The sequence below is a fragment of the Elgaria multicarinata genome, chromosome 10 (genome assembly GCF_023053635.1).
Source record: "Elgaria multicarinata webbii isolate HBS135686 ecotype San Diego chromosome 10, rElgMul1.1.pri, whole genome shotgun sequence".
Classification (NCBI taxonomy): domain Eukaryota; kingdom Metazoa; phylum Chordata; class Lepidosauria; order Squamata; family Anguidae; genus Elgaria; species Elgaria multicarinata.
Window position 1 is genome coordinate 30,283,411 of NC_086180.1, and position 11,453 is coordinate 30,294,863.

Sequence of the window (11,453 nt, forward strand, 5' to 3'; positions counted from 1 at the left end):
CAGTGAAGTGCAGACAGATGGGGTAAGTTAAGGCAGTCACATTGCCAGACTAATAAAATCACCCTGGATCTTTGTTCCACCCTGGACCTTTGCTCCTCCATTGAGTATCCCCCATATCCTGAGGAGGAGGGTTTGCTTGCTTCTCCTGCATGTTGCGCCCCGTTCTGTTGCCACTTAGAAAAGTTAACCTCCAATTATATTTTGAACAAATGCTAATTTACCTTTGAATTCCAACATGCTCTTGCTGTCCACGTGGATTTCTCCTACAGTAGAAAGGAATAAAGTTTTAATTAATACAATCATAATATCCAACTTCTAACTGTGGTTATTGATATAGTTTACTTCTAATTTTGCTCTTCATTTCCCCTTCTGTTTTACAAGATTGTAAATTTGGGGGAAATTTAAAAAAATGTATTTAGCTTTTAGTCAGAAATATTGGCTTGGGTGCTGAGATCTATGAACAGAAGGAAACTCCCTGAAGGGAACATCCTATTCCATTCTCCTCCTAGTGCCCTGCCCTATACCATTACTCCTCTGGAGTAATGTTTCTGGGAGGGCACAGTGGACTGTCTGGGGAAAGTGCCCTTCCATTCACAGATCTCAGGATTCAGCTCAATATTTCCAATAATAAACTATTTCATATTTGCATCATATTAAGTTATAATCAGCAAATCAGTATTTTTAATATTGTTCGTAGTTTTAGGTATTTATACACTTTTTTCATATCTTATTATTGTGTCCTCCAAATTTTTAAGCAGACCGAACAGCAGGGACTCCCATGTAATAGATGGGCTGGCCTAACATGGGTAACTCTATTCCTTTCTTTCATTCCTCTCTGTGAATGTATCCTCATTTTCCAGTTCAGAACTGAAGGTGTGACCAGCCAGGCAGAGGAAGTGCCTCTTCTACCATCATGTGTACCAACTTGCTCCTGGAGGTGCTCCTGGAATGTGGAAGAGCTTTTTTCTCTATGCACCATCCACCAATGGCAGCAAGCTGGGTGTGCAGATTATATAGGCAGCGTTGGTCTGTTTATATTAACTGCGCAGCTTTGTGGCCAAGTGGGCAAGAAGCATGCGTCTGGATTTAGTCCATACAAGATAGGCAAAGGAACCGGAAGTAGGGCTGCCTCAACGTTTTAGCAGCCCATAATGACACCCACTCTTCCCTGCTGCTCTGTCCCACTTGTTCAACCTCTCCATTTGGGTCCAACCGTGGTTGCTGCTAGCAGCTTGCTTGCCCATGCATTTCAAAGGGAGGGGATATGTGGCCTATGACACTGAAGAGGATCAGCTGTAGCAGAAACAGGAGGCTGTAGCAATAAGTGCCCAAGGATGCCACCCCTTGATGTAACTGGAAGCACTCTGTGAGGAAATCAAACCCTGAAATATCCAACCTGGGCAAGTATCTCGTCCATTACCATCCAACAGTATGCACACATGAGCTGGGAAACTAGGTCTCAGCCCAATACACTGCACTAACATCTTGCAGGAATGTGATTACCTAGTAGTGACACATTATGCTATTTTTCTAACTTTTGCAAAAGTGTGGGTTGTAATGATGATGCGTGATTAGAAGTACAGCAGGTATGCATTCCACTGCATGCAGCTGGTGTCAACTGTAGTGCCCTCCACATGTTTTGGATTACAACTCCCAGCACTCCTGAACATTGCCCAACCTGGCTGTGATGGGAGTTGTAGTCCCAAACATGTGAAGGCCATCAGGTGCGAAGAAGGCTGCTGTAATCACTAACCGGTTGTCAGGCATGTAGTTTAGTAACTGAGTTTTGTTTCTGCCAAATAAGCTGCGCCTTTGGGGTCTGTTTGATCCAGTTAGCATCAAACCTGGTGTGTACTTTAGTTTCGAGCCGCTGCTTTGTGGCATCGCTGAATAACCGGCTCTCTTCCTGCACGCCCTCAGGGAGCGATAACAAACGAGCCCCACAGCTCTAATTCGGTGCAAAACACTGTGACGCGGCGGCCACGTTACTACAACGACTACTTGGGCGGAGCAGAGGGAGGCATAGAGGAAGGGGAGAAAGAACAAAGGAAAGCGGACAGCCTCGAAGTGAGGAGAACAAAGGGCGGGCGTGGAAGCAAAGGGCTGCCCTGCCCACACCCGCGCTTATCTACAAAGAGGGCAGCGGTTTGGTTTTGTTCCGCGCCCCCCCCTCCCCCGGGCCAAAAGTTATGCCCTCGACCTTCCGCTTGCACCAAACCCCAAAAGGGCCTTTACCCTCACCTACCGCCATATATGTATTTCACAGCATATACACACACCACCAGCATTGGTCACAAGGAATCCTCCACCAATATATATAAATGACAGAAGCCCAAACCGCTTCGTCCTCGAGAGCTGTGGGTTTATTTCGCGGTGAGGCAACAGCATTCTGTGTGTGCTCAGAGGAACTCTTCTTAGGAGGAGTCTGACTCGAATTAAGTTCTCTGGTCCCTTTCTCTGAACAAGGCATGCCCACGCGAAGAACCCTCTGACCCCTGGGCCTCTTTTTGGGGGGGTGGGGGGAGGCAACCCGCGCGCACAGCCTTCAAGTGAACGGGTGTCGTTTGGAGTGGAGACCGTCTGTCGCCCCCGTCGGTAAACATGTGGAGCGTTGGCCGCCAGGCTCTCCTGCAAATTCAGGCGGAGAAGCCGAGCGAGGAAAGGGGCAAAGAGAAAACGCTGTTCGGCGCCTTACCTGAGGCATTCTTGGAGTCTCTGTGCCGCTTGGGGTTCTCCATGGCTGGCGCTTGGGGCTCGGCGACTTGTGGTGCAGCTGCTACTGGAGCCAACTTTTCTCCTCCTCCTCCTCCAGGAAGGAAGCCAGACAGCCTCCCTGCACTGCCCGCCCTCCTCTCCTCCCCCTCCTCCGCGTTTACACGTCCACCCACCCTTCGTTTTCCTCTTCACTAGAACAATAATCTCGGGGCTTGGTTGCGTGAACCTCCTTCCGTTTTCAAAGCTGGGCCTGCAACACCTTTACCTGGTGTCTGGACAGCCAGCCGTGCTGAGGGAACTTTCTGTGTTTCCTTGCTTAAGAAGGGACAAAGGGATTCGCCCCGGCTTGTTCCTGGAGTCTGGTTTCTGCCCGACGTAAAAGATAACAGTAATAAAGAGGGTAGCCGCAGCAAAAACAAGGAAGAGTCTTGAGGCACCTTAAAGACTGTTGTTGTTGTTTATTCGTTCAGTCGTTTCCGACTCTTCGTGACTTTATGGACCAGCCCACGCCAGAGCTTTCTGTTGCCTGTCGCCACCCCTAGCTCCCCCAAGGTCAAGTCTGTCACCTCCAGAATATCATCCATCCATCTTGCCCTTGGTCGGCCCCTCTTCCTTTTGCCTTCCACTTTCCCTAGCATCAGCCTCTTCTCCAGGGTATCTCATTACGTGGTCAAAGTACTTCAGTTTTGCCTTTAATACCATTCCCTCAAGTGAGCAGTCTGGCTTTATTTCCTGGAGTATGGACTGGTTTGATCTTCTTGCAGTCTCAGAATTTTCCTCCAACACCATAGTTCAAAAGCATCTATCTTCCTTCGCTCAGCTTTCCTTACTAGAGCCCACTTCATTAGATGCATCGAGTGTTATGGAGATGCACTCCATGCATCTGTGCGGCCTATAGTCCATGGAAGTTTATTGGGCGACATGACGGGGCGGACGATCACATTATTAACAGCTGCCATGCACGGTGCAGTTTAGCTTCGGCTATTGGGCGGTATAGAAATGCAATAAATAAATAAAAATGGTGTTTATATTACCAGCAACAATAAAACTGGGAATTACTTGACACGGCTAAAGTGATTTCAGCAATGGAGTGAGAGCCAACAGTCACATCTGGAATATTGGGTTTGGTAGGCACTGAGAGTGGGGGATGCCAAACCTTTAGCACGCAGGGGAAGTAGCTGAGTTTGCCACTAATTAGAAACATTATGGTCCCAGGACCATGGGAGGGCCAGGAACATGGTTTCACTAAGAAGTGAGTGTCTGAGAGCCAATGGGAAGCATAGAGATCACCACAACACTGAGGGCCTTATGTGCAAGGTTCTTATAGTCTTTGAACAAAAGATGTGTCCCTGGGCAAAATGATAGCTGAAGGAATACTTAAAAAAAAAACACACACACATGTCAGAAGTCCTTGTCAAAATCTAATCAAGCCATGACTTAAGAACATAAGAAGTGCCTTGATGCTGGATTAGACCAAGGGTCCATCTAATCCAGCACTCTGTTCACACAGTGGCCAACCAGCCATCGGCCAGGGATGAACAAGCAGGACATGGTGCAACACCCTCCCACCCATGTTCTCCAGCAACTGGTGCACATAGGCTTACAGCCTCAAATACTGGAGATGGCACACAACCATCAGGGCTAGTAGCCACTGATAGCCTTCTCCTCCAGGAATTTATCCGACCCCCTTTTAAAGCCATCCAAATTGGTGCATTAAAGCCATCCAAATTGGTGCATTGCTACATCCTGTGGTAGCGAGTTCCATAATTTAATTATGTGCTGTGTGAAGAAGTACTTCCTTTTATTTGCCCTGGATCTCCTACCAATCAGCTTTATGGGATGACCCCAGGTTCTAGTATTTTGAGAGAGGGAGAAAAATGTTTCCTTATCCACATTCTTCTCCAGTATTTCTGTGCTAAAGGGTGGGCAACCTCTGCTTGACCACTCTACTTATCAGGTATGTGGCTCTTTCCTTGGGGTGTATTCATGCCTAGCCTAGTTCCTGATATATATGCCTTAATCTCATCACAAGGCACTTGATTTGGTGTGGTTTAAGTCATACTTGGTGAACTTCAGCCCTGAGTATGTGACCAGATGGTAATGACCTAATGACAAGATATCTTGCTTTGACCTTGTCACAGTTCCAGCTTGGACATGCAAATCCTCGAGGCTTCTCTTTACACAGGGTGGCAGGTTGTACTTCTTAAAGCAGCAGGACACCATTTCACAGACTATTAGTACCTCTTAGGGTGGCCAACCAACAGATTGCAGAGTAATCTGCTAATCAACCAAACTAGATTGGTTTTTTTTTTAACGTGTCAGTTTCTTTCAACATTCAGTTAAATACCAGCATCAGAGTAATAAAGCATGAAATTTCATACTCCCAGGGCAGGGCGGGGTTATTTTCTCAGGATAAAATCTAATCTGCCTATATAACCACAGAGTTAGGCAACAAACAGCTGCAGCACAGACAGCCGTTCTGTTAACGCTACAATACAGTCATGAGTATTAAAGATTATGAATGTCTGCTTGAACTTCTGTGAACACCCTGTGGCAAGTATTTCCCCCATATTCATTATTCTGCGTACAATATATGCAGATATGATAAGAATGACATTCTGAATACCTGAAAGATTCCATAAATATTAATAAGCTACGCTATACTGCTTTTATAAAAAATATATTGTATATTATGCCCATTTTGTTATAGTCCATAGTCCATCCCTATATATTGCATGATGACTTATTTATGACAAGAGTACTGAATTTGTTAGTTTGTTCATGCCATATCGCATGCTTGCACAATATAAATTAGAGTTCACATACACAGGAATTTTAAAACACTGGTTTTAAAATCTCTTCACTGGCTGCCAATTAGTTTCTGGGCAAAGTATAAAGTGTTGGTTATTACCTTTAAAGCCCTACCTGGTTTGGGTCCCGGCTACCTGTGGGATCGCCTTCTCCCTTACAATCCGCCCCACACACTCAGGTCCTCTGGGAAGAATCTACTTCAGTCTGCCAAAATTAGGCTGACAAGTATTACCCAGAGGACCTCCTCTTCTGCTGCTCCCAGACTGTGGAATGGCCTGCCGGAGGAGACTCACCAACTTAACAGTCTTTTAGCATTTAAGAAAGCTATAAAGACTGATCTATTCCGGCAGGCCTATCCAGTGAAATTTTAGGATGTTTTAATAATGTATACTATGTTTTTAATTCAGTTTTATGTATTTTATACTTATTGTTGTTCCCTGCCTCGATCCAAACGAGAGGTGGGTAAGAAATAAATTTATTATTGTTGTTATTAGGAGCATTTTAATTTTTCTGCCTTGGTGTTTGGATATTTTATGCTTGGTTTGTTTTCACTCTAGTATAAAGGGCTATTATAATTCAATTTAAATAAAATATAATTGCCTACAGAAGTATGTTAACATTGAAAGGTGTGTACTGATTCTTTCACTTGAAAAAATAAAGCCGGTCATACAGGCTGTTGGTCAAAAGGAGAATGTAAATACAATCTGTGACATAACCTAACACCCCTATACACTTGCATGACGAGTCACAAACTAGTTTTACACATGGAGTTTCCAACAAGTGCAATGTATTGGAAGCATCCCAAATGTAGACAATCCATGCCTATTAGCACCAGGAAAAGAGAAGAAGCTTACCTGGGAGTAAGCTCCATTGTACTCAATGAGACTTGCTTCTGACTACATGTACAGGATTATATTCTAAGGCCCATTTACCTGGGAATAAGCCACATGGAACTCAATGGAACCTATTTCTGAGTAGACACATATAGGATTCCACTGTAAGTATAATACAGTGTATAATAATAAAGGGTGTATAATTAAAAGTATAATAATGTAAACGTCAACAACTTTCAGAGGGATAGCAAGATAGAAAGATGCCATCTGTCTTTCTCTCGACAAGTTTCTTTATGAGGTTAATGGATTTCCACTTAATACTGTTAAATCTTCCATGGTGACAATTTCTGGACAGATAGTCTGCCAATTTACATTACTGATTCATTTGTAAGAAGCATATTTTTTCTATCTAAAAACATAAAATGGTATCTGGGATGTATTTTCTGTTAGTTGTTGTTGTTGTTATTAATATTAATATTAATATACTACCACATAGCCTAAGCTCTCTGGGCGGTTTACAAAAGTTAAAAACAGTGAACATTAAAAACAAATATACAAAATTTAAAACCATAGAAAGCATAAAATACAAACAAAAACAGACAATATCTATTTAAAACAAGGCTCTTTCCCTTGTTGCCATCCTCCGAGCTTCCCTTGGAGTAGGCACCCAGAGGAAGAACTTAGATGTTGAGTGTAGTGTATGGGTAGGTTCATGTTGGGAGAGGCGTTCTGTCAGTTATTGTGGTCCCAAGCTGTATAAGGCTTTGTAGGTTAAAACCAGCACCTTGAATTGGGCTCGGAAACGTACAAGCAGCCAAAGCAAGCAGGCCAGAGTCGGTTTTATATGCTCAAACCTTCTGGTTCCGGTTATCAATATGGCCGCTGCATTTTGCACAAGCTACAGCTTCCAAACCATCTTCAAAGGCAGCCCCATGTAGAGCGCATTGCAGTAATCTAATTTGGAGGTGACAGCTGTGTGAACTCTATGCAGAAAGAAAAAGAAAAACCTACAGGGCAATGGTAATCTGTCTTCTGAACTGCATATTTTCATGAGATTGGTGTATTTCTTTTGCATCTTCAAATCATCTGAAGAGATGAGAGTTATGCAGGGTGTGAAAGTCTAACAACCTGACTACCACTAAAAATTATCCTCAGATAATTGTGAACCGTCCAGGGATCTTCTGCTATCGGGCAGTATAAAAATGCAATAAATAAACAAATAATCTACCAGAACCTTCCCTCTGTGTCACTTTCAAGCTGATCTTAAAAGCCTTTAAGACTAGAACCATGATTTTTCAAAAACAAATCCTGAGATTTTTAGGATGTTAAATATTGTACCTAGTATAAAAAATATAAGAGTATGCAGAATAACACAGCCTTGCTGCCAGTGAACTGCTTCTGAAGTTTAGAAAATTTCTGACACTTTTCGAAGATTAGGAACAATTGCACTCACTTGACCCAGTTTGCATGATCACCTCGGACTACCATGACTTATTTAAGCCAGGGTTGGTGAATATTCGAGCCACGATAGGCGGTCGTTATGGCTTATTGTGACATCTGAACCAAGCAAGAGTGGTTTGTTGGTGTGGTTACCAAACCATTCAGAATCCATACGCTGCTTTAATATTCAAAATGGTGGGCTGTGGCAATCATGCAAAAAGGTACTAATATTTTAATGCTGAAGATAAAATCTTATGCCACACTTCTTGAATTAACATTAGTGAGGATGAAATGGAAACATAACTCTGCATTCTGCAGCTGGATAGAACACTTTTCTAATTGTTCATTAATGAAAGTTCAACATGAATGCTTCCACCCAAAAGTGTATTGGTGTGTTGTGTTTCCATGCACAAAGAAACTACATAAATAAGTCAGCAGCTTTGATTTTAGATGCATGATTAAAATTTACACTCCCTCTAACTTACCTGATTTGAAGGTCTTTCCCCTTTGACTTGCCATTTTCATTAAATGTTTAGAGAAAGTATACTTTCCTCTCCTTTTCCTCTAGCTTTGGTTTCTGTCTCACAGATTGCTCCTGCTGAACTTTGTACCTGCAGCAGACTAATACATGTAAACTCCTGGCTTTGAGTCACTTTGCTAAGAATGCTGTTGGCAGGCCAAAGCAATACTCAGATTTGCTATCTGAATTGTTTCTATCCTCACTGAAATTTTGTATTTGAGTGACTGGATTCTCTAGAGATGTACTACTGGACATTTTAAGATCTCATTTCTCAAATGTGACTGTCTTACAAAAATCTGTAAAACAGCAATTCCCACAGAAATGTGTTTTTGCTAAGGGCCCCACTTTATCCACCTGAAAAACTGAGCCAGGAACAAACTGTATTGTCTACAATACACACCACTGGTGTTGCAGCATTTGGGGTTATCGATTTCCCAGAGAAATCAGAAGGGATTTCCCCCAGATTGCAAATGAATACTTGTATTTGTGGTTTTGTGACATCTTAGAAATAATGGTATTTGTTTAGTGCAACAGTTTTCAACATGTGTTTCAGGGAAGCTTATTAAGGGTTCCTAGATAACATGATCGGTAACAACAGAAGCATGCTGGGAAGATACTTTGTGCACTACCACTGATCTTTGAGAAACAGCTACTGGCATATGGCTCAGTTGATATAGGGCAGTAGAGATACTAAAAAGGAACATAAAACACGCCTCAAAATATTGAACCAGTGTTCTCTTCTTTGTGATTGAGATGTATTGATGTTTTCTTAAGGCAGGCAATTTTATAATATACTAGCAAAAAAGCCCGTCATACGACAGTTGTAGAGGAGCAGTCTGGTGAGGTTAGTGGGTTTTGGCCCCTCTGCTAGGCCGGAAGTTCCTGGCAGTTAGCTTTCTTCGGAACTTGGAACTTCCATAGAAGGCCGCAGTTCTGAGAAACGTTGCTAGATGGCACCAGAGGGCAAAACCTAGAAGTGGCTTGGCGGAGCCCTCTGGCTTTCAGTCTTGGAACTTCCCTAGATGGCAGTTATTTTTCTTGGTAGATGGCAGTTGTTTTCCTTGGAACTTACATAGAAGGCCCTGTGAGCTCAGAAATTTTAAACATGCAAATAAGAGACAATGCAGAGGCAGTGGATTGGCCTATAAGTGCAAATAGGAGAGAACATGCAAATGGCCTATTAGTGCAAATAGGAGAGAACATGCAAATAGGAGAGAAGGCAGAGGCAGTGGATTGGCCTACTGGTTGGCGATGTCATTGTGACATCACCAACCAGTAGGCCAATCCAGTGCCTCTGCCTTTTCTCCTATTTGCATAAGTGTCTTGGAGGAGGCGTCTGGGCTTTTATACAGATAGATGGCTAGGGCTAATGCAGTTTTGGGCTGCATTAGAAGAATTGTATCAAAGACGTGTGAAATCCTTATTCCTCTCTACTCAGCACTAGCGAAACCACACCTGGACTATTGTGAACGATTCTGGGACCATATTTTCAGAAGGACATTGACAGGTTAGAACAGGTTCAGAGGAGGGCAACAAAGCTGATACAGGGACTTGAGGACAGGCTGAAGGAACTTGGGATGTTCAGTCTGGAGAAAAGAAGACTGAGGGGAGACATGTTAACAGTGTTCAGGTACATAAAAGGGTGCCACAGGGAAGATGGACAAGAACTATTTTCCGTTGCCACAGAAATTAAGACCTGGAATAATGGGTATAAGTTACAGCTACCTAGATTTGTATTAAATATAAGGAATTTTTTCCTGATCATAAGTTCTGTACAACAGTGAAACAGTCTACCTACAGAGGCTGTGGGTTCTCTATCTCTGAAGGTTTTTAAGAAGAGTCTAGACTCATGGATAGTTTAATTGGTTTTCCTGCACATTGCAGAGGGTTGGACTAGATGATCCTTGTGACCCTTCCAACTCCACAATTCTATGACTCCATGGTCGAGTGAATCATAGTAAATTTGAGTGAATTTCACATTAAATATGAAATCTCCAGAGTTCGCTGGCTTTCTCTCAGCCTAACCTTCACAGTACTGTTGTGGATCTAAAGATGGGGAAGAGTGGATATAACTGTGAATAAAGGCATAGTTTAATAGCCTAGGAAGTTGTACATGCCTGTGGAAGACTATCATATCTAGAAACCAGAATCTTGGAAGTTGTTACTGTAGCTACTCTTTCTACTGAATCAGAAATCCATATTTAAAATTGGGTGTTGGGGGGGAGAAACACTTATTTGTTCTGTAAAGGCAACTACAATAGAAACTCCTTACAAATCTAATCTTTGAAGGCTTGAATATTTTGCAACTGAAATACCTCAAATGCCCAAGCTGTGCCAATTAATAAATATTAAAAATGTGTGACTATCCCCTAACTTTTAATACATGTTGGGGCATCTGCTCATATACATCAGTAGTACTACTCTCAGACTTCACTAGCAATTCAGTAAGGGAGACGTATGCTTCTTTGCAAGAAAGGGAAAGTCCATGATATATGGACTTGCCCAGTCAAGCATTTCACATGAATTTTCATTTGCTCATAGCTGCCAGTCTGTTCACTGGAAGACCAATAATTTATATTTCATACACTCACTATTACATGCTGTAATTTTAGCTTTTTTGCCAACAGTAATTGCTTTAACTTAGTGGTTTACAGCACAATCAATCTTATAGTCTGTCTTAGGTACTCCTCTGCTGGTGCTATAGAACAAATAACATGATCTGTCTAACAATGAAGCACTGGCTTCCACCTGCCACCTTGTTTTCCCCTTCCCAGCCTCCTGAGGTACATCACTGGGAGGCAAGGAGCGGTGAAGTATTCTGGCACAGGTGCCAAACCCCTCTTGAAAACCTCCTGGGGCTTGCTAAGGAGGTCGGCAGGTAATTTCAACTATCGTAATGTTAAACTCGCTATCCAAGTGCTGATCCTTACATAGCAAAAATGCACCATCCGCATACAAAATTGGAGCATCAACAGGATTTAGGGGTGGGTAACCCTGGCCTGGGGCCAAATCTGGCCTTCTGTGGGTTCCCAGTTTACCACACACCCTCCCTTTCCTCCAAAACATTGGTCTTTTGGTGGCTTCCTGGCTTTTGGGAAGTCCCCCCCCCCCAAATTTAAAAGGTTGAAATACCT

The 11,453-nt window shown here is 42.9% G+C and overlaps 1 protein-coding gene across 1 annotated transcript in view; it reads right to left on the reverse strand.

Annotated features, from left to right (window-relative positions):
- Positions 1–11,453, reverse strand: part of CASP6 (caspase 6) — a 459,872-nt gene that overhangs the window by 10,635 nt on the left and 437,784 nt on the right. Inside the window, exons 2-3 of the mRNA XM_063135879.1 lie at positions 2,696–2,762; positions 222–263 (exon numbers count right to left, since the gene is read on the reverse strand). Coding sequence (XP_062991949.1) covers positions 222–263; positions 2,696–2,738 — 85 coding nt within the window. The 5' untranslated portion in view covers positions 2,739–2,762. The remainder of the gene's footprint in view (positions 1–221; positions 264–2,695; positions 2,763–11,453) is intronic.